The 23,248-nt window shown below is 39.6% G+C and overlaps 1 protein-coding gene across 6 annotated transcripts; it reads left to right on the top strand.

Moving 5' to 3' along the window:
* Positions 1-492: 492 nt before the first annotated feature.
* ACOT9 (acyl-CoA thioesterase 9) lies at positions 493-22,593 on the top strand. 6 transcript variants are annotated; one of them, XR_013923351.1, is made up of 17 exons: positions 2,365-2,709; positions 3,089-3,280; positions 3,549-3,612; positions 5,065-5,110; positions 8,675-8,845; positions 8,940-8,977; positions 11,153-11,236; positions 11,793-11,896; positions 13,006-13,079; positions 15,076-15,143; positions 16,093-16,204; positions 17,361-17,451; positions 17,940-18,025; positions 18,814-18,901; positions 19,084-19,234; positions 19,461-19,587; positions 21,260-22,593. XR_013923351.1 is itself a non-coding variant. In XM_080360028.1 (16 exons), the coding sequence occupies exons 2-16, from the start codon at positions 3,260-3,262 to the stop codon at positions 19,517-19,519; spliced, it is 1,257 nt and encodes a 418-aa protein (XP_080216154.1). In that variant the 5' UTR covers positions 2,365-2,709; positions 3,089-3,259; the 3' UTR covers positions 19,520-22,593. The 6 variants fall into 6 exon arrangements, 5 of the variants coding, with proteins under 5 accessions (XP_080216157.1, XP_080216158.1, XP_080216154.1 ...); XM_080360028.1 differs by having other exon boundaries at positions 19,461-22,593; XM_080360029.1 differs by lacking the exon at positions 3,089-3,280 and having other exon boundaries at positions 19,461-22,593.
* Positions 22,594-23,248: the final 655 nt, after the last annotated feature.

Here is a 23,248-nt window from a genome sequence, read left to right as displayed (position 1 = left end):
CAGGTTTAAGCTGAATGTGACTGTGTTGGAGGCCTTGTGATATCCTTCCTGGTGTATTTCACCTTCCACTGCTATGCATGCCAGCCAAGCACATGAGAAGTGCATGGTTAGGGTCATGGATGATTTCCTAAATGCACATGAACCCTGTCTCTGTTAGGGTGTCTACAAGGTAGAAGCTGGTGTTCTGTCTAAGCTGATTGTCCCAGAGCATCTGAGTAGTTAGTGAAGAAAACAGCGGCCACCAGCAAGTCATTCTTCCTGTTTTCAGATAAGGACATGTATCAGCTGGGATTTCACCTGGCTTTGAACTTTTACTGATTGTGCCCTGTTCTAAAAGTCCAGCTAAAAATAAGGAAGGAAGTTTCTGAAGTAATCAGTGCCATTCCACAAATAAATCCCAAGTTATTTTCGTGGCATTAGTTTTAATGGCACTAAATTCTTCTGCTTGGTCTATAGGTTGTGCACCATGAGGAAGCTTCCTTCTCTTCTGGCTAGGACACTGACTTCTGGCTCCAGTGGCTCCTCTGTGCTTCCTGACATGTCTGAAGGTAAAGTGATTTGCTGTACTTTAGGAGATTTAGAAATGTTTCTAAGGAGTTTATTCTTTCAGGTGGTGGCTCTTAATGTGTTAATATTATTTGGATAATGGACATGCTTTTGACTGTTAGCTCACAGTGTGAGTATTTAGGAATTAGCAGAAAAACACTGTGTGTGTTTGGAGACTAATGGCAACAAATATGTATAATACTTGAAGATATAGAAGCTGTCTGGTTCTTTAGTCTTGGAAGAGCATGTGATTCTTTTCTGGAGGGACAACTGCTTCTCAAGTTAGAAAGTCAACAAAGCACAGAAAAGTACTATAATGAGTGCAGAGAATGGCCAAGGAATGGAGGAACTGAGTGGAAAGAATGTCTTACAGAGCTTTTAATGTGTCAATACTGTTAATTTAGAGAAATATTTTAATCAGATCAGCTGCATTGCCTCATGAAAATGCTCATGTCAATAGAGCTTTGTGTTGAAAGGTTGTTTGAGCTCTCTAATGGTAATACACCGTAATGTTCCTGTTTCAGAAGCTTTTAGAAAAGTTTTCTTGCATTCTAATCCCATTTACTGAGAAAAGGGAAGAAGGAAAAGGACTGGAGCCAGGTACAAATAATTCCTTCATGGAGTTCTGGTTGTTTCTGAGATCTTATTTTCCACTGTGTTCTTTAAATAGAAAACCTGGGTAATCCAGTGAAAGAGAAGATGAGGGTGATTGATTGTTATAGAACTTTTCTTTTTGTTATTGTTAATAAATAGCAATTTGAGAGGTTAAAGGGGAAAAGCAAAGGTACAGAATATTGCATACTTGAAAATATTACCCCACTCTTTTATTTGGATATTTCATAATGATACCACCTAGAAGGCCAGTAAAAGTAATGAAGCAGTGAGGTCATCTTGGCTGTGTCTCTGATTTGTTTCCAGGAGTGCTAATATTTTTTGGACTGTAGTAATTGTAGATAGTCAAGATTCTATTCCAAAATTGTGACATTAAAGTGATATTATACAACCTTATGCTGACATGTAAACTATTTTCCTTTAATTTGGTATCCATGCTTTCACAAAACACCAAATACTCATTCTTACTAGCTTTTCACATGCCTCCTCCCAACTTTGGGTCCCAGTTGTGAATACCCTCACTTCTTCCGTGGCTCTCCCAAAGGCACACCACGCAGGAATTTGGAAGTCTCCTCCAAGATAACTCTCATCCTGCTTCCTGAAAAATGCTCCAGATATTCTTCCCAAAGTTAATAGTGTTTGTCAGCATTACCTGATAGCACCAAGTTTGAAAAACTTGGAATTACACTGCAAGCAGATACTACACAGAGCCAGGAGACAAAGGAACTGGAGAGCTGGCTTTGAAAGAGAAGGCAAACCCAGTTGAAAACACAAAGATATTGACTGTTAATCAGGCAAGGACAAATTGCCTACAGTTGCTTACTAAAATTAAGGAATGTGTATATAAATAGAACTCAATCAGGTAACATGATCAGGTAATCCCTTAATAGAAGTAATTTGCATTGTTTCTTTAAATTGTTAATCTAACCTGTGTTTTCCACTCCACAGGACACTTACCCATTCATGTGAATAATGGTGTGTTGTGGTAATCTGTGTATATTTTAATATTTGCTGTAACACTAAACTTCGTCGGCTACTATTTTTCCTTACTTCAGCATTCATGAAAAACGCTATTATTCTTCTCTGTGAACTTGCTTAAAGCCTCTTTGTCTTCAGTGAACAGCTCTGATCTTACTTGTGGCAATACTGTTGTACCAGGTCTCTGTCAGCACGGTGTATTTCTGGAGGTGTGCTGGATAACCCATTCCTAAGAGGCTTGTGGGATACAAAATCTCGTACGCAGCAGCTCCTGCAGCACTTAGCTTTGTTTTAGACACTTGAATCTGCATCGTTCGCTGAAGTACAGACCCAGCCCTACACCAAAACTGGTGGTAAAATACATCCTAGCAGTCTACCTGCACCTGGATGCAGCCTGGGGAGGCAGCAGCACAAGGGGACAGAGGTCTCACTGGTGGAGATGAATGCGGTGACTGTGTCCAGCTGCCCTGCATCCTTCGTTGCAGCACAGTGCAGATAAACCCAGGCCCTGCTGCTCTGGCATTGGTGATCCACTGACCACAGTTTAGAAGATACTATGAAATATACAGAATGGTAATGATTGATAAACCCCATTTGCTGTAATTGTTTTGCGCTTCTAAGACATTTGCCAAATAAGAGAAGAGGAAGAATTTGTGCATTTTAATGCTTAATTACTTACTTAAATTTCTGTCGTAAAATAACTAATATTTTGAAGAGCAATATAGTTTTCCCAAGGGAAAAAAAAAAGATAAAAACTACATACTTATGAGCCTGTAGAATGGACTAGATTTAGCTTGGCAACATTTTAGAAATGCACTTACACTTTGTCCTTTTTATTATGAAAATAAAAATTATGTAATCTCAGCCTAGCTAATGTTTACTTGTATCCCTGAAATTGAAATCAGGAGTGTATTCACACATTTGCGGGTTTGGACCCAATATTTTTTTTCAGAGCTCTTTACTTCTGCGGAGTTGAAAAGGAAGATGACCTTAGTTTAAGCAAAGAGAAGGTGCTGTTCATTCCCCCTCCATCCCAGCACAGTCTGCACACTGTTGGAAAACGGAGGTTTTGTATTCTAGAAGCTGTTACAGTGTTTCTGCTAACACTGTGTTGACCGAATGCATGCTATGGCATCCTTCACAGGTGGAGTATGAGTAACAGGAAACTAGTGCCTATTCTGTAGACAAGCCCACTGCTTCTTAAGAAAAATCAGACCCCCCTCTTGCAAAAAAAAATCAACTCGAGGATTTTCAGTCAGTTTCTTCCATTGAATTTTTTTTGTCCTTAGAATTAGTAGTGGAACTCTTCTTGTTTCAAAACATGTTTTTATCCTAATTTCCTAAAGAAATGAGGCCTAAGTAATCTGTTTGTGTCTTTGTCTGCCTATCTTCTTGTCTCTTTGTTCTTCCAGAATCTTTTGTTACTTGATGTCAGCCCAGTAGATGAACACAATTCTCGAAGAGAACCGTGTTTCAGTAAGCTTTGTGAAAATTGGCTTCCAAATCATGGACCCTGGTGTTGTTGGCAGTTGTGGAGTGACAGGGATCCATGTGCTGGCTGTCAGTCAGTGCCTGTGTAGCTCCAGGCGTTAGCCACAGATCATGCTGGTGCTTGTCTAGCGGGCAGGCAAAACAGGAGCAGGCTGGGGGTGCAGGGACAGGAGCTGGGGGTCTTGCAGGGGAAGGAATGAGAAAGGGGAGGTTTGGGGGTACTGCAGGGCTGGGGGTGTGGAGGACTTGGGCAGGGAAGCAGCAGGAGCTGAAGTGACTGTGTGGGGAGGAGGGGGCCAGAACTGAGTGGATCTGTCTAAGGGAGAGGGGTATGTGATGTAAATACCTAGGAAATCAGGCTCTGCTCACTCCAGGGTTCACAGGACAGCTTACTCATCACTGTGAGTACTCTGACTGGGCATTTAGCTTGAGAAGTGCCAAGCTTGATGATGTCTAATCACCTAAAAATATAAAGGGTCAGCTCATGAGTCACCAGCAGCCCTCCTTCTGTTTCACCATTGAATTTTGGATTTTTTTTTTGGTAGCCCTTCCTTGATGTGTCCTTAACTGTTCTGTCCTAATATTTGAACTCCCTTATATAACAATCTCTGTAACTAAGCAAGGAATCCCTACTGTGCAATTTTCAACTTCTATTTTGAGCTTGGGAATTGTTGCTGCTAGTTTTCAGGTGTTTCCGAACAGCATACCTTCAACTGCATGACAATGATATAGTAGTTTGATAGATTTGATGGGATCTCAGCACGCTTAGCCTCATCCAAGGAAAGAGCAGAAAAACTGCTTATGAAGATTATTCTTGAAATTTAGGAAAAAAATTGTGCAGAACTATTATTAACTCTGATAATGCAAACCATGCCGGAAACAATTTTATGGACCTGTCTTCAGTGTCTTAACACTGTGTTCTTTAGGCTATGAAACCCTGCTGGCAACAGCCAGTCTGCTGACGTTGCCTGCCTTCATGGGTGGGATTATTTAAGTACTACTCTTCTCGTTCCCTGTCTCCCAGCTGCACTGTTCTTTTTAATGTTCTTTTATGACTTTCTGATTTGTGTTATCTCCACAGTTTGTTTATGTTTAAGCTGAAATATTTTCACATTAAAATTCCTCAGTGTGATCTTGATCCACTGTCTCTTTTAGCTGCTAATTAGCACTGCAGGTGTTTGACTGCATTAACAAACACTCTTTGTTGGCTATACACAATAAGCTACGGAATCGTGTTACTCAACCCATTATTGTGATATGCCTACTAACAGCAGCAATGAATTTGGCCAAACTTTTGTTTCTGGGCTGCTATTTGCATGTATTTGCTTAATTTTCCTGTTCTGGGATGAGGATTGTGCCTTTTAGCCCCAGGCAACCTCATGTTCATCACTGGCAGAACTAAGCTTGATTTGCTTTGATTTTTTGTTTCTTTTTCAGTGCGGAGCAGATTGAGGGATATAGTAGGAGCATCTACCAACTGGAGGTACAGTGTACATTAAATGTATTTTACTTTATTTGCAAAACCCAGGTAGAGCTCAGAGTTGTGGTAGTGGAATTAACAATGTTTAGCACCAAAGGAACAAAAAAAGGTGATCTTGAGGCTTACAAGATTCTCCCATTAGCTTTGAATCCAATGGAAGCTGTAAAGTCTGGCTTGAAATATTATGTTGCTGCTACCTCTTGAGCTGTCTGTTGGTGGATTATCCATGTGTTGAAATTTATCCTGCACTGGATTGAGGCAGCTGAGCTGGTTCAGTGTGAAGCAGGCTGTGTTATGAATAGCCTGGCAGCACCCATGTCGCTTTGGAAAACTCAGCTTGGGGCTGAGGTCTCCTTAGTCAGGAGCATCTTTGGCATTTATGTTCTCTGCTGTAACTTAATTTTGAATTAATTTACATATAATTTAAATAATTGATGTTTTGGCTTTATTCAGGTTACGTTCCTCCCCCTCCATTACGCTGAATAAGCCAAAGTTGACTGTAATTCTCTGTTATTGATATTTCTGAAAAAAGTATAGCAGTCTGGGGGAATGACATATTGTGGTTTGGTTCATCCCATATTTGTTGTATTGATTGTTAATTTTCTTATGACTGTGTTTGCTGAGCTTTTCTTTCTCACTTTGTGCATTGATAGGGAAATGAAGAGAGGTGTGCCTGGGTTGAGTGTCTGATGTGTCCAGGCCTTCTGACAAGGTTTATCTAAGCAGGATTACAGGCATGCTAAAGAAAATGCCTGAATCATGGAAGCTGATTTTTGCTGAGTAAGACTAGTGTGTAAGCATGAAGGGGCTTGAAATTTCCAGCAGTTCAGATGGAAAGGGCTCCAGAAGCAGATTTTTAAAAAAACCTTTGCTACAGCCCAAGATGGCTGGGGAGGAACCGTGCCATATGGAAATGCCATCAGAGGATCAAGATTTGAGAGGACTCTGGTCAAATATCATCTTCCATCCATTTCTTTTCCCCCACTGCTCTCACCCTGGCAGGAAAACAGACTGAAGCCAGGATCAGCACAGCAGCGTTTTTCTTAGATAGGTATGCCTGTTGTGCCATAGAAAATACAGCAGAAATGGTTTGCAGGGTGCTGGATGCTTCAGGTGCCACGAAGGAGTAAAGCTGGGGAGCCCATAGCTGGGAGTGCTTGAGAATGATGTGTTTAATATGGGGAGGTTTGGAAGACAAGGATTGTACGGCCATTGAGATCCTAGTTTTATAATGGAATGACATACAGTTGACACATGCAGAGACTGAACAGCTGGTGTTTTAACTGAGTTAGGCCAGGGAATGACTGAAGAGGACAAACCTCAGGGAACAGCTTGACAGGGGTCCCAAGATGGGAACTAGGGAAGGATTGATGTGCGTACGCCTGGGTTGCTGGGAGAGAGGGAGTGCTGTGTGTTGGAGGAACGCCTTAGGCCATTGATTTTGTTAAAAGGAAACTTTGGTTCATGATTTATCTTGCAAGGGCCAGTGGCACCTTGTGTTAGCAAGAAAGATCTTGCTTATATATTTATTATCATTTTGTACTTAAATTGTAATTAAGACTGTTAATCTGTTCATTGCTAGTTGTAGCCTAAATAGAGTTGTGGCCATTTCAGAAATAGATAATGTAATTTCTCAGAATGTTTAGGGCAGATATTAGTTAATACTTAGATGCAATATTGCTACAATATGGCTGGTACTGCAGTATGTAACAGTGTTTATCTGTTAAAACTGTTACTGCCTGGAGCCAAATACTTCCATACATTGACAAGTATATTCTGAAGCTGAAGTCAAGAAGAGTTCTGCTGCTGACCTCAGAGGAGCCAGGATGGGAGTAGGGAAAAGAAAATATAGTTACATTTTTATTGTTTGGTTTCTTTGTGTTTGTAGACAAATTTCTGATTAATTGCTCTTAAACCTTTCACTGAAAGGCCTTGGAAACAAATATTTTTAAAAGCCTAAAGGTGCATCATCTTGGACATTGCATCTTTCCTTAGTCATGTAGTATGTTGTATTTCTATGCAGTGGCATAACTTCAAACAGTAACCTTCTGGAGGAGGTTGTTGTCTGAACTATGCAGTAGTCATGTTGCCCAGATGAGGTAAACCATATTTCATATTTAAAAGAGACAAACAAACAAAGCTTACTGAAATTTTCTGCTAGACATTTACTCTCTTTGATCATGGATTATTAATCTTTCCCTCAAAGTTATTAAACAGAAAAGAGGGAATATAAGTATGTTGAAGCGTGACTGCTTTGTACCTCTCTTCTTCCAGAAATAAAACTCATGGCAAAAAAGTCTTCATCTTAAATGGCTAATACCCAGGATTCGTCCAAAGTCAAACTTAAGACAAATTTTCTTTTTGGTGAAAAGGTTCTTTCTGTTGTTTTCTTAAAGTTTTGTTTTTTTTTTTTTAATTGTTTTTGTTAAACACAATGGCACTCAGATCTTGGCAATGCAGCATGCATGACTGAATGAACGGCACATATCCACAAGTTTAAAATTCAGTTTGGTTACATGATAGTTTATGCCTTCTCTTGCTCTGTGAAATGGGTCAATCGTTTTGGTTACTCCTTGGCTTTATATCAGAACTGTTGCATGCGTAACCGTTAGGTTTTTTAGGGCTTTGTTGTTGATTCTAGGAATGTGGTGGAATGCTTGCTTTGTTCAGTCAGGTTGCGGTTTTGGCGGGAGGAAACTTTGGAGGAACAGGCAAAAGAGAATGCTGGGCCAAGTTGCTCTGTCTTGTAGACACCCGCGCGAGGAACTGACTTGGTAGGTCGCAAAGAAGTGACAGTGAATTGGCCTTTACTCATTTGGGAGATTTGCAACCCCTCTGACTTCGTGGTGCTGGAAAAGCAGCTCTGGAGGGGCAGTGCTCCCTTTTCGGTTTTGTGTCTTTCTGTAACTTTCCTGTCGAGTCATAAGATGACTGGGTAGGAATTGAAAGAGAAATGGATAATTTTTCCCTTTCTTTTAACTTGCTGATTGACTGTATGCTATATGAACTGATGCTGTAAAGGGAGAACTTGCCTGTGGAGGATAGCAGGTCTTAGCAGATTAGTACTTTATTGTTGGTACTAACCAATGCTATATATCTGCTTCTTTAGGTTTTTTTGTCAACTTCTTTACATCTGCCCTCTCAAGAGGGGAGATTTTAAATTAACAGTCAGTACTTTAAAATCGGCACTGTAGGAAGAGTTATAATGCAGTAGTTGTGGGAGAAATGAATATGCATAAAACCTCATATGTTAAATTATGTCTGATTTATTCTTTTTAAGGGGAGCCATTTTGGTAGCATTCAGAATTAGATAAATTTTCTTCATCTGTTTAGAGCAAGGTACATGCTTGCTACTTCTACACAAAACTATTTAAAAGTTTTCTGCGGTAGTCTTGCTTAGCACATCTCGTTATGCGCATTTCACTTTCTTTTCAAGGCACGTTTACTGTGTCTTGCTATTTCTACTTCTTCTTTGTTTTCATTTTGATAATACTCAATGTGACCTCTTTTAGCTAGGGTTGCAGTTCTGTGGCCATACGCCAGACAGAGTGGTGTTTTTCTTACCAGGGATCATGTGCAAGCAATGCAAGAAAGAAAAGCTCTTCACACTTTGTTGGCAAAACGGCAGGAAGATCTCCCTCCTAGGAGAATGAAGGACAGCTACTTGGAAGTTATTCTGCCTCTAGGAAGTCAACCTGAAATAAGAGAAAAGTACCTGAATGTACACAACAGTGTAAGGTAACAAAGCAACCATGTTACACATACAGGAAAGTGTTAAATTTCATTTAGTATGGATGTAGGTATTTAATTGTCAAAAAAATGTATCTTACAGGTTTGGAAGGATACTTGAAGATCTTGACAGTTTAGGAGGTATGTATCGGTGCCCCTGAAAAGAGTGCACAAGTAATGCTGACAAAGTGAGTTTTGAGTACTGTTGAGTGCTGTTTGGTGTGACATAGTATGACCTCAGGGAGGGGGTCACATCAATGCACTATATCAAAGAGAAGGAAAAAAAGAAAGGATACTGATGCTGAAAGAGAAGGAAGGATGATAAAGAACAGACAGAAACAAAATCACTCAGCTCAGCTTCTTGTCTCTGTCAATTTTGTGAGGGACCAGAATGATTTACTGACAAAGGAGCCTAGACTGTGAATCTGCATTGAGTGTTAAATCAGAAAAAAATTGCAGACCACACCATTTCAAATTAAAACATATGATTTTTCTCTTAAAAAACAAACAAACAGACAAAACCCAAACCAAAATGCCACAAAACCCAACACATAGTGAGGTGCAAATATTTTAATCTTCCATTTAGGGGGAAGAGTGTATAATCTGGAAAGAACAGAAAGTGACTGTTGAAAACAGATGAAAAATACTTGAGATAGATTCTTGGGACCTGTCTGCAAATTGATGTTAAGGGTACAAACAACTCAGTTGTTTAATGAGTTAGCTTTCTTATTTTTCTTTCCTCCTTTTTATTCGTTCATGGTCTTTAAAAGTTCAAGATTTTTGGTTTTGCAGCTGAGTAAGTGCCAGGTTGTTAATATAACTTGGAGATAGTTTTCTCTTAAAATGTCACAAGGTGACTTCCTTCTTCATCAGGGTTCTCTTGTTCATTGAGAACATTTTGGTGGAGGTTTTTGACAAAGAAGAAGTGCTTATTAAGGGAAAGTTCTGAATGGAACAGGTTTGTGTGGGTTTTTTTAGCAGGAAAGAAAGACCTTTTGTGGGTCCAGGTGGGCAAAGCTGAAGAGGGCAGAGAAACAACTGAATGCATGTCGCGTATTTATCAAGGATAGAAAAAGTAGCTAGATATTTATTTCTGGGATTTGGAAGATGGTGGCTTCAGTACCTGTCCTGAATTAGAATAAGAGACTTGAAACTATTGACTGCTCTCCATTGGTAGATGAGATGAACCTGTTTTTCATTCTGTGCCTTGTTTTTTTTCCCTGGAAATCTGTGAAGCTTAGGTTTTTCCTTTTGCAGCACAGAATGTCTTTGCCTTGTTTGTAGTCATAGTGGGCTTCAGCCAGTTCCACTGGGGATGTATCTTTTTGGGTTAATCAATATTTTATCCCAATTACACAATATTCAGGATGCTGGCCAGCAGTTTTGATAGGAAAATGTACTGTTTCATCTACCCTTGTGCCCCCTGCCCCCAGTATATTCTGTGATTTCAGCAGATGTACTGCATAAAGGTCTGATTGACTTCTACTTTTTTGTCTTTGGCAATAGGATTCTGATAAATCCTGTTCAGACTCTTACTAATCACATTAGTGGCATGAGTTGATAGGTATAACAGTTTTTAGAATTGTGGCTTCAGTAACTTTTGGGTAAAACAGATCTTACATTACCTGGAAGGGCAGGTATCTTCTTTCTCTCTTATCTCATGAAGTACAAACAGATACTTCTGATTATGGAAATCTGTGTTGAGTGAAAATCACGTGAGTACTAGAAAAAAAAAATCTTTATAGCCTTATATTACTTTAAGGAGTCTGTTTACTTGGACATGCTCTTATAAGCAGAGCTAATGAATTTAAATGGTGGTTCGGCTAGTAGTAATTACAGTGTGATAAATATCTCTTATGATGCTTTTCATGCCTGTAAGGCACAGTTTATCTAATCTGCACCTCTTAAAAGGAATCAGTATTTGAAAATAAGTCCTCAGACAGCATGTATCATTGGACAACCTGCATGAAATTGAAATAGAAGGTAGGAAGGATGTGAGACAGTAGGCTGCAGGGGTAGAGGGAAGAGATTATGTGGGACTGGAAGTGGAGCGATGGGTTGATTTAAAGTGCTCAGCTAAATTTCTCTTTGTAGTAAATAAATATGCACATAACTGAGACAGCTGCTGAATCACTGGTTTCTTTATAGCAACCCCGTGAGTCATATATGTGAAAACGTGGAATTCATGTGCACTCCTACAGTACGATACTTTAGTTTGTGCTTTGCAGATACTTCTCATGCTTCACAAAGATGGTGTTGATCTGCTCCACTGCTGTTTTTGTTAATGAGCTGATTCAGTTTTTGGTCTTTCCACAGTTCTTATTTGCTACACGCACACCAAGCAGGAAATGCAGCCAAGGTCTCCCTTGTCCGTAGTTACAGCTCTGGTGGATAAAATCAGTAAGTGGCAATTTGGTCAGTAGAGAAGGTTTAATCTGTTTGTCTTTTCCAGCAGCTACTGCCTTCCCGTGGTTGTTGCTGAGGAGACCTTTGTCTGTCTTCTGTTTAGTTCACTTGATCCTGTTTTGGCTTTGAACTCTGAGATGCTTTTTGTCATTTCAGATTTCCCTTCCCTTCAAAATACAGCTTTCATGCTTCCTGCACTTCTGTGTTTAGTTTTATTTTGGCATGTGAGTTTCTTAATGTCATTATTGAACAGTGTTTGTTCTGGTGGAGCTGGACCTTGCTTGCGTCACATGTTCTAATGAACACCTCTGTGAGTCTGGCACCTGTGTGCCACCCGTGTGCCTGTGTCCTCCTCCTGCTCTGGCTTTACAAGTCTGATGAGGCAAAAGCTGCAGGCTAGTGCTATGCTCCCTGGCAACAGTTGCCTTTCCTGGCTTGTCTTTGCATGTGTTACCACTTGCAGAACACAAAAAGGTCTTGGAGAATCAGGTGTTTCTCCTGTTAGATGTGAGTGGTCTGTCTCCAGTAACCACTAATGTTTGTCTTGTAGATTTGTGCAAGAAGATTATATATCCAGACTGTGACATCAAATTCACAGGCAATGTTTCCTGGGTTGGGAAGACCTCAATGGAAGTGAAGATGCACATGCTGCAGGTTGGTTCCTGTGACTTCTCTCCATCTTACGACAGGCATGAGGTGCTACAGGGGGAAGTCTGGATGATGACATTAGCAATCTAAATTATTTTCTAAAATAACTGCTTTTGAAGGGCTCAAGACAGCCTTAGTTTTCAAGAGCAAGACGACTTGCAATCTTCTAGATGCAGCAAGATACTCTTGTGCTACTCTTTCTTTCAAGGCATGCATTTTTCCTAACCAACATTTTTAAATTAAGTTGCAACACAGTACTCCAACAGAAAAAAATCGGTGGCTGTGCTCTGCATGTTCTTTTCTCCCTGCTTTTGAAAAACTTCGTTTTCATTATACCTTTGCATTTTGTAGATTTATAAATTTTAATGTTAGTATTCAGATTCAGTATTAAATTGTATCTCTTGTGTTCATCTTATCTACTGTGTAGCATAATAAGTTATTAAATACTAAATAATAGAAAATAAATAAAATGAATGGTGTAACTAGGCTACACTGTGCAGGAAGCAAAAGGAATAATAATAATAATTCAATTAAAAAGTTCTTAACTTTTTTGTTAAATACTCACTGACAATTGATTAACTGAAATGTTAATTCAGTTGTTTAATTATGTAGAGTAACAGAGATACGCTATGAACACTTCAGTGATATTAGTGGCTATAATTCAGATAAACAGGTATTTTTTTAAATCCAGTTGGTCTCCTAAAGTAAAGTATCTGCTGTAGAAGATAATGTCACACCTTTATTGTCTGAACTCTTCGCAGTGCTGGCATTAGTGGCAATTTGCTATTGACAACAAATTGTTGCTTTTCTCAGAATAAAGGGTAAGTGTGTCCTTTTACAAAGCCTGTGTTGATTTCCTCTGCTTCCCAGCTGAAAGTAGCAGTTAACAAGCATTCCCTGCTTAATGTTTCCATTGCAGAATTCATGAAACCAGAGTTTTAATTTGTATTATTTCCTTCTCTTCGACCTGTTGTGAGAGATCTTGGAAGGGATGACAGAACATGAAAGTAAACCACATTGACAGTGTGATGAAATAGTTGATGTCAACTGAATAGCTTGCTAAACACATTTACAATTTGAGAGTTAAAAATATAATTGTTTCTTGTCTCTTTTAGCTACATGATGGTGATTACAGCCCTGTGTTAGATGCAACCTTTGTCATGGTGGCCCGGGATCCAGAGAATAAACGGTAATTTGTAGGACAGGAAAATAGTTTTCAGACTCCTGCTGTGGTGAAAACAGCAAACGTGGCAGCTTGCTATGTATGTGCAGAAGCCATATAGTGTAGATGCTAAATAAATCACATAGTTGATGTTTTCTGCTGGCAAGTGTTACTTCCCTGGGGCCAGCTTCAGAGCATTGCTATCAGCAGTCAGATGATACTGGAACTGGTGTTAGTCTTGGGACTTTCCTTTAACCAGTTTTCCCTGTGTTTGAATGTCTGTCCTGATGAACACAGAAGTTAATGAACCTGCTAGAAACTCACCTGCCTTGTAGTAGTTGTTAGAATTAATTGCCTTCAGCCATAAAAATGGAAAAGATTGAGTTTCAATGGTTAGTCTTTGAGTGAATAATGCCATTAATTCCCTAATAGACATGATAGGTGTCATCAGAGTAATTTGACCTTAAACTTGCTTATGTAAGTAACATGGAACTGATAAGTGTCTCCACAGAAATTTAAAAAATCCACAAACTTTCTTACTTTTCTGGTTTTACTCTCTCTGTAATTCTTTAGTCATTAAAATAGCAGGCTGCTCAGTTTCAGTTTTGGTTTATGACTCCAGCACCAGAAAAATCAGTTGTCTTTCTTATCCCTTTCTTATATAGCCTGCAAAAGTAATAAACAATTTTCTGTTTCTAACTAGTTCAAATAATTGCCTGTATTTAATTAAGAAGCATATGTTTAATGAAGGGCTTTTGCTTGACATAATTATTTAGTCCTGATAATATTTTAAGTAATTATTAGGTTGGTTTCATTTGACTTGTGAGATATTTTCCAAATCCCTTAACATACTGTACATTTAAATATATGTATATACACAAACTTATATTTATGGTTCACATTTCAAGGACTTATTTTGCAAAAGAATTGCATCAAATCTGGTGTAATTGTATGCTAGCAGATTGACTAAGCACAAGTCTACATGGAGTTGTGCAGTTAGATAAAAACTTCAGTGGCTGCCCTTCAATGCAGCAGTCCACAAGCCAGCTGTGTTTTGGAAGCCTTCTGTCTTTATCAGCAGGGTATTTATACGAGAAAAAAACTTTTCGGAGAAGTACAGGCTGTGTTAGGTTGAGTATAGTGCTACAGAAATGTGGATGTGTGGCTTGAGGACCACAGCAAACCTGCATCTCAGCAGCTCAGGTCTTGGGCAGACGAGCTGATGTAGATGTCTCCTGAGCTGAGGAGAAGGAGCTGGTGTGTCTCTAAAATCCAGTGCTTTAGCAAACCAGGAAAGGGCAGTTTGATCCAAGGGGAAAGGTCCTCTCTGCACACCTCTTGTCACCAGCTCAAGTAAAGGCTTGGGGGAGAGGTGAAACTGTTCAGCAAAGTCGATAATTGGAAATAATGAGAAAGAATGGCTCTTAAAAATAAGCATTTGCCTTGTCTTGTGAAAAGAAATAATTAAATGTTATATAATTAGGTTAGAGTAAACATCCTTATGCAGTACACATACAAATTTGTACGCGAGGCGGCCTCGTATCATCTTTGATAAGTGGTACATGTGGTAAACAGCTTTTGGCTGTTGATAAGGCTGTCATGGGAATGTGTAGATTATAACAACGCTTGCCAGCTGCAGCACCGTGCTCTTTCTGTTTCACCACCATTCAAGTTTTCTGTATCTCTTTTAGACTATCCTAGGTCATCACACCTTAGTTTGCTCCGTTTCTAAGCAGTTTTCTGCTTGGATACTCTTCATTATAATGTATGGGTACAGTTTTAGCTCTTTAAGAAGCAGAAGTGCATTGCTTACTCTTTCTCAATTAAATAGTGGTTGGATCACTTAACTGCTTCTTCAGAGTTAAAGCTAGTATGATATTCTCCTGGCAGCTGCCACATAACCTGAAGTGCATGTATTTTCATCTTGTAATGTGTATGTAAGCAAACATAGAAAACTGTTATAATGTATTCACAGGACAGATTCTTGCAATGTTCATAACTTCAAAATAATTCTTGTCCGTAGGCCAGCATTTGTTAATCCACTTGTTCCTGAGACCCCTGAGGAGGAAGAAATCATCAAGCAAGGGGAATGTATGTCATGCTTCCTGGTAGCATACGCATCTGCCTCAGGCTCAGCTTAGGAGCTGGAAGGAAGTAGACTGTGGAAGTTCTGCTGCTTAGAAATGCTCCTAGTTTGTTTAAAATCAGGTTTTTGTTCTGTCTCATGGGTATCAGTAGTGTAAGATAGTTTAAAAGCCTGCTCTCATGTTTGGGAACACTTTGGCTAAACAAGGGCGCTCTTGGTGTGCCCTGCAGCCCTCCAAGACTCCTCTGTTTCTAGGATGCTGGTTCCACCTTAGACCTGAGTGCAGCACGGGCTTTCCTTGTGCTCTGACTGATTGATTGTCCCCATGGTGGGTCTGCTGGGTGCGTCGCAGCTCCTCACCTGTCTGGGTGCCCACGTTCTTTTTGGAAAGAAACTCAGAAGAGGAAGCGGGGAGAGCAGTGGAAAGAGTGTGTAGCTCCATCTTTTGTTTCAAGCTGGAATTTCAAAGCAGAGAATCAGAGAAACATTAAAGACTGAATAAACTGAACAAAAGATCTTTTAAGCTAAAATTTCAGTCGTTGTGGTCTATGGTAATGAGTTCTATCATGAACTTGCATTCTTGTACCATGAGCAAAACCTGAAGAAGATTGTTTGTTCTGTAGGATTTCTTATTTGATAGGTTTTTCTGTACTTTGAGGAGGGTACTTAAGTTTCCTGTAGGAGTCATGGCTGAGTATCACGGTATATGGATAAAAGGTCTTCATCACATTGGAAACAGTGAACTTCTGCCTCATTTTTTCTTTGATACAGTCAATTTTAAAAGCCAAATTTCTGTTTCAATTTATGAGGCTGTGAAGTTACAGCTTTTAAGTTACAGGGGAGAAAAGAGGAAAGAGCTGGTTGCAGGTTAAAAATGTTCAGAGCCAAACCAGATGTGTGTGTGTTTTGTGTGTGTGTGTGGTTTTTTTTCCTGATATCTTTTTTCATGTTTAGTGAACAAGCTGAAGAGGATTGATTTCAGCACTGCTTCCTTACTGAAAATGGCTCCCACTGCAGAAGAAAGAAACATTATTCATGACATATTCCTTAATACATTGGACACAAGGCAAGAAGGGGAGGGGTGGAGGAGAACTGAAGTCCTATGTAAGAGAAAAGTGATGTGCCTTTTGAGTGAGTGGTCGTAAGAGGGTAGTCTGAAATAAATGCATGCATTTTGTTTTCCCATTTCACTGTTTAAATTCCATATAATTTTATTTGAAACACAGCTACGAACTTTAATGTGCCATCTGCATCTCTTAAAAGAATTTTCTGTCATTAAAGAGTGTTAGCTGTGCCCAGATGGTGAAAGTGACAGCGTGAGCACAAACTGTTCTGAGCAAGCTGTTAGGAATAATGTTGAGGAACAGGTTAATGATGTTTAACCAAACAGGGGAACAGTATGCTTTTGCAGCCATGTGACTTGCACAGCCTAAGAGTTTTCTGCCATTATATCTAGAGAAAAAAAAACTGTGAGGGCAGGAGTTGGCCATGTTTTGAACAGGTAACTTTGCAATGTGTTTTAAATGTCATACCTGACAACATTATTTGAGGAAGACTGTTGTTGGTGTGCTTCTCTTAAACTTGAGATTTGTGTGAAGTTGTCCAGTGCCAATGGTGATAGAACATTGCCTAATGACATTAGTGCAATGTTGTATTTGTGGATAATTTATAATTTCTTTAGCTTACTAACATTATACAATTGTTGTTTTCAAAGCTGTTCAGCAAAATGAGACATACTTTCCCTTAAAATTGGCAGATATATTTTGTACATGTTCTGTCTGGATTTGAAAACCTCAAACCGTCTGCATGTTTGATGTTGAATTACTCTGTTAGCTCATTGTGTGCTTTTCGTTCATATTATGACTTAAAAAGTAGAGTAAGGCTTTTCTGACAAAGTGTGTGCTTTGTAGTTGTGATTAATTTTTTTTTTGGTGTACCTTTCTCAAGCTTGTTCATTTACATAAGCTCGAACGTTAGCAGAAGTTTTGGAAAGATCAGGAGCATGCGCTTATTGCAGTAACAAATCAAAGTATCATGTTAGATAAGGCTTCAAGGTCAGTTGGAACAGTTTTTAGTGACAGCATTTCCATTTGATCTGGGGTTTTTGTGTGTATGTGTGGTGTTTTGGTTTTTTTAGTGTGTGTCTGCCTTTACTATTTGTGCATTTTTGACTTGCTGAATTCTGCTAATTTGGGCTATAAACTTTATTGTCTCTTCCAAAGGACAGTAAGTTTCCGCAGTCGTAAATTACCACCCAATTCGGTATGGATGGAAGATGCAAAGCTAAAAGGCCTGCAGATTTGCCATCCTCAGGTATTTTGAAAAATATCAATGGATTACAGAAATAGTTACTTATTAATTGTCTTGTAAGACTAGTCAATCCATTATTTTGTTTTAGTTCTGCAGTTCTTGCAATGTATTTAGATCTTAGTTTCTTTTGCCATTTTTCTATTATCTATATGGATTGTCACTGCAAACCAGAAGATTTTTAATTACCTCGTTTTCTTACCAGACTGTTTGTTTTGTGTAAAGAAATTCCTTTGCAAACTGTTTAAGTTGGGCTTCTGGTTGCTGTCTCAATTTGAGTTTTTATCTTATATTGTCAGATAAGTCAGTTGAGCTCCTATTAAGTAGAGTTGCCTCAGCCATTTGGACTTTTGCATATATAGTTCAGTCATGCTTTTTATACATTCAAATGCTGTGAGTTCTGTTATATACTGTGAACAGAAGTGCAGACTTCAACACAATGCTTTGAAAATAATAAGTATAATGTAGCAGTTTGGTTTTGTTTCCACATACAGGAACGGAACATCTTCAATAGGATCTTTGGGGGTTTTCTCATGAGAAAGGCGTTTGAACTGGGATGGGCAAATGCTTGCAGCTATGGGTGAGTTATACACCTGCAATATTTATATAAACCTGAGCATTGTGCGCATATATGTAGGTCAGGAAGGCAAGGTAACCAACCTAATGACAATCTGAGTAGAAAAGACCTGGGCGTCTAGTAGAATCTTGCACTCTTGGGGCACAGCACTGTTTTCCTTAGAGCATCTGTTCTACTTACGAAGAGATTTGTGTCTTGCTCCTTGGAGCTTGGTTTTTAAGCATTATATGTCAAGTTAGAAAATACATCCTTTTTCTGAGACTGACTTTTGAAGATACGTTTTCTTTCTAACTGTATAAAATAGACATTCTATCAAATAAATATGGCATGTTCTCATTCCGTACACAAGAGGAGTAGTTTCTGAACTTCTTCTACTAACTACTTGTGCTTAGAAAGTGTGACTGGGGTCACCACCCAGCTGAGGTCAGTGCGTAAATGTAATGGAGGCTGCATTGCTTGACAGAAGGTGAAGTGTTTCATGTCAGTGCTTGGAAAACTGAGGCCTAAGCAAGGATGGCCTGAAGGTTGCCTAGCATGTGTAAGTCATAAGATACAAGAATGATGCAATAATGTTTCCTTCGAGAGTGTGTATTTTTATGCGTGAGAGGTTTCCTTTAGATATTTTTGTCTTGGGCGGTGACATAATTCTTCAGTGCTTCCTGTGTCCCATGTTTAGGAGGGAGAGCTGTTTTCTAGTAACCCTCGATTAAAATGCTGCTGATGAAATGTTTTAAATTTCTCCAAACACCCTCATTATTCTTGAGAAGAAATTTCTCTTTTTTCTTGCTCAGGGGTTCCAGACCATTTATCGTATCTGTTGATGATATCATGTTTCAGAGGCCAGTTGAGGTTGGATCCTTATTACTGCTTTCTGGACAGGTAGGAGCTGATTTCTTTTTGAAAAGAATAACTTATATTTGCTGTAGTCGTTAATCCCTGATAATGAACACTGCATTAAGAGAGCGTGTGATTTTCCTGTTAAACAGTGCAATGAAGTCTGTCAGAGCTTTTCAGTGCCAATGACAACATTACAAGCTATAACTCTTGTCTTAACTGCGCAGGTCTGTTACACAGAAAAAAACTACATCCAGGTTCGAGTACACAGTGAGGTTTATGATGCAGATACCAGAGAGCACCAGACAACCAATATCTTCCATTTTACATTTATATCGGAAAACGAGGTCCCACGGGTTGTCCCCAAAACGTATGGAGGCAAGTATCCAGTTAAAACATTGTCATCATAGCTCTGTAGAAAAGATGACTTTTTTAATAGGTGAACTATTGGCATTTGATGAATTTAGCAGGATTTCCTGGCAAACCACACCATATGCTTTGATGACAATGTGGATTGCTGCTTAATTTTAACCATTCTCTATAGTTGTCCAGTATTGATACTGAGTTACTAATGTGGTTCTCTCTTTTCTCCGCCTTATTTCAGAGTCCATGTTGTATTTAGATGGGAAGCGACACTTTGCTGCAACCATGAAAGAAATCTGACGCACAGTGAATGCTGCATCAGCGTGCTGTCTTGGAAGGAGCTGTCAGCAGAGATGGCTCACAGACAGGTGCTTGGAGTACTGAAAACCCAGTCCAAAACAAACCCCAAACCAACCTAAACTCCAGAACAAAAAATACCTTTTTAGTGCTATTTATGTATTTGCATATATCTGGATTTTTTTATACTCTGCTAATAGGATTTGTTAAAATCTACTTTTACATGCCGAAGCTAGGAAAAAAGGCTGAAAAATTACAATCTTAAGCTTTACATAGCTTCTCTTTGTCTGCTTTGAGAGCTCTCATTATGACCTTTGCTGTCTTGTCACCATCTGCCTACTTTCGCTTCGCAGCTCTCCTTTGTATTTCCCTGGTAAGGGATAGAAATTCTATCAGAAAAATGTATGCAATAATTTGACCTACATGCTTGTGTAGATTAAGTTTAGGGTCTTTTTTTTTTTTTAACAAGGACACATGCATCTGGGCAGCATAAGCTTAGAGGTCACCAGTGTGTGCACAATGTCAAGCAGGTGTTTCCCATTAGCTGGGATTTTACAAGGTTGCTGCAGCTTCTGTTTTGGATGGTTTCACGTTCCCTTGGGAGGAAACTGATTTTTGCAATGAAATGAGGTGGCCAGATGGTCTCTTCTGGGATTCTGTTTGTGTACAGCCAGTCCTTCCCTGCCTCTTCTAGTGTGTTTGTTTTTCTTAATGGGGGGGATATAACTGTGAGTTCCTCAATGAATTATTTCTCGTGGCCTGTAGAGATCTGATTGGTGACATTGGGTGGGACTGAGAAAAGGCATTGTAGAGCAGAATGTTTTGGTTTGTTAGGGATTGGGAGTAGGAAGAGTAAAACACTGCTTAAATGGTAATGGTTATATTTGCTGCTGGAGTTAGGGGTGCAGAGAATCTCTGTTGAGCAGCTCCCAAGTCAGCTGCTGAATGGTGGGAGCCTTTTTATCCCGCTGAGGGGTGGCACAGCTAGAGGGCAGCCTCCTCAGCTGGGTTCTTTGTCTGGTTCCTTGGTAGACTGTAATGAAATAGGAGTATTGCACAGCTTTAAAGGTTGTCAAAGTTTACCTGAGAAGGACAGAGTAATTCCCCACCACAGAGGGGACACCTCAGTGGACATAACCACGGCATGGAAGGAACAGGAAGAAAGTACTTGATACTGAAGTGCTTATGATGTAGTGGAGAAAGTTTCAATGTCTCCAGTATCTGGCAGATAAAGCCCAACATGCTGAAATTCAGAAGGTGGGTGGATGGGACGTATCACCTTTTAGCAGTGAGGATGATTAGTCACAAGCGCAAAATTGGACTTCTGATACCTTCAAATCAAGGCTGATATCCCGTCTGAGCAGGACACTCACAGAGGAGTAGGTGGGCTCAATGGTAGGTTAAATTGATGAAATATGATGTCTTGTAATACACAAGGATAGACTGTGGCTTCCCTGCTTGGTTTAAAATCAAAGGACGAAGCAGCAAGTATGAATCAGCACAGAATTCACACACTATGTGAATCAGCACAGATGCATGAAACAGGTTGATAAAATAAAGCGACATGTTGAAATTTTATTTCTGAGTAAGAAAGCTTGAGAAATTCACAATTAGGACCAGCTTCCTTTGGCGCTGGGATAGCGTGAAGTTCATGGCTCCTGAGAGCTGATTGCTGCTCACATGAGGAGGAAGAGCATTGTGTTATAATAACGAGCGTGTTATACATCAGCCTTTCCTTTCTAGATTGGGCTGCCTGGATGTCCCAGTTACATCGCTTTCCAGTGGAGGCACAGCGGTGTTGCCTGATCTGGATCACATTAATGTGCTGCAGTCATAGTAAGCTCTTGGTTCCTTACACAGACTTTCTCTTTTCAGCCTCACTGCAGTGCCTATTCAGCTGTATGATGTTATAATGTTTTTCTTTAATGAGACTGTGCATATGTATTGTATTTTCTGGCTTTTTACTTTTAAAAACTCCTTGAAAGCTGAGTATACTTGACTGACCACACCAATTATGAACAGAAATTCTATCCCAGCTTCTTTCCCCCCTTGCTGCATGGGTCACTGTTGGCTGTTACAAAATAAGTAGGAAGGCAGAAAGTGGAGGGATCTGTTTCAGAACTATGTGTTACTCCTGACTGCAGGTTTTTACCATTGACCCAGTAGGCCTGCCTGGGTCACTTTTGTATAGCGCTTGTAAGTTAAGGGGATACCAAGTTCCTCCTCTACTGTCTTTTCAGCTGTATTGAAAAATTAATTTATCATAATTTCTAAATTCAGCCTTTGGGAAGGGATTGGACAGGACAAAAAGAGGTAATAGAGTAGGGAGCAAGGCATGGCGTCAGAATCTCCGGACATAGTGAAGAAAACGAATCCTGGAAATGATAATGCTTGGAAGAATTAGTGTGTTTTTGAAATTCATGATAACTTAATCAAGTACCGCAAACACAGGAGTTGATAGAATAGAGAATATGTGTGTATATATATACATATGTAAAAGATATAAAATATATATAGTAATAAACAGACAAAGAGTATGTCCTCATATATTTTTTGATCTGAGAAGGTAACTCCAGGTTGTGACCCTCTTTGATAACAGGCTAAATGTATCTTTGGTTCAAGGGCATTATCTATGCACGTCGCTGTATACCGTTGTGTGTGAGATAAAATTGTTCTCAGATCTCAAATCGGAAATTGAAATATTTTAACATAGTAATTAATGTCAAGTTTATGTTGCAACTTAATGGCCAGCCCATCACTGCTGTAAATGAGTAAGCATTACCACATAGGCTTTAAGGTATCGGTAGAAAAATATTTTTATTTATAGTGTACCTATCTGTGTAATTGGCTGTAGCTCCACAGTGGGAAGTAAATGTTTCCGTGCCCATTGTGTCTTGGAGTACAGTGAGGAGGAGGAACGCTGTGGTGGCTGGATTGCCTCCCCTAACCCTCTCACTTAATGGTGATGATAGAAAAGGAGACTTCTGTGGGACTGGCTGAGCTCAGTGCTCCAAAAAGCACTTTGTTTTGAATGTGTTTATTTTTATGTGTTTTTAAAAAAATAAATATTACTCAGACTGTAACAGCCTCCACTGGCGTTTCTTCAAATATGCGTGATTCCTTTGCAGCCGTGTCATGGGGTTCAGTATTCTGGGAAGAAGCTTGTTGGAGCTGGCACAGCATGGGCCTCTGAGTAAGGGTCTAGTTTAGAAACTTGCTCTAAACTTTCTGCATGTTTAATTGGCTTTACTGCACATTCCATGCAGCCTTCATTGGGTGACAGATTTGTTTGGTTGCGAGTCCTCCTCTGAATGCATTTTTAACTAGTTGTGGGAGAGATTATTTCTTCACGGGCTAGGCACTAGCTAACAGGAAAATAAAAGATAAATAGTCAGCTTCCATGAAAGAGAAACTAGTGGCTCCTGTTGTGGAAGGTGTAGTTGGATAATGATACCCACACAGAAAATACACCGGAACACTTGCCCGTGACAGCAGGGGATCCTTGTCCTTGCATGGCTTCTACCAGCCTGGAGGCACTTGTGGGCATCAGCTGCTTCTTACTCTTTTATTTTCTGTTCCATAGCAAAAATGCTGGTGTTTGAGGGGGAGAGTTGAGAGTTGGGGCTGGAGGAGTGCACAAGTGCCATTTCTAAAGCAGGCACGTGTATTAGGTTTGCTTTGTGCCTTGGGCTGCTTATGGACTTCCATGTAATAGCTAGGCCTGCATTCATC

Source organism: Nesoenas mayeri (genome assembly GCF_963082525.1).
Source record: "Nesoenas mayeri genome assembly, chromosome: 1".
Taxonomy (NCBI): domain Eukaryota; kingdom Metazoa; phylum Chordata; class Aves; order Columbiformes; family Columbidae; genus Nesoenas; species Nesoenas mayeri.
Note: the sequence above shows the minus strand (reverse complement) of the source record. Positions and strands in the feature narration are given on the sequence as shown.

Excerpts from the sequence above, each read along its gene's own strand:
- ACOT9 (XM_080360028.1), top strand. The coding sequence starts at position 3,260 with ATGCTATGGCATCCTTCACAG. Across the intron at positions 5,111-8,674 it reads GGAGCATCTACCAACTGGAG|GGATCATGTGCAAGCAATGC; the intron begins GTACAGTGTACA and ends TTTTCTTACCAG. Across the intron at positions 15,144-16,092 it reads AATCATCAAGCAAGGGGAAT|TGAACAAGCTGAAGAGGATT; the intron begins GTATGTCATGCT and ends TTTCATGTTTAG.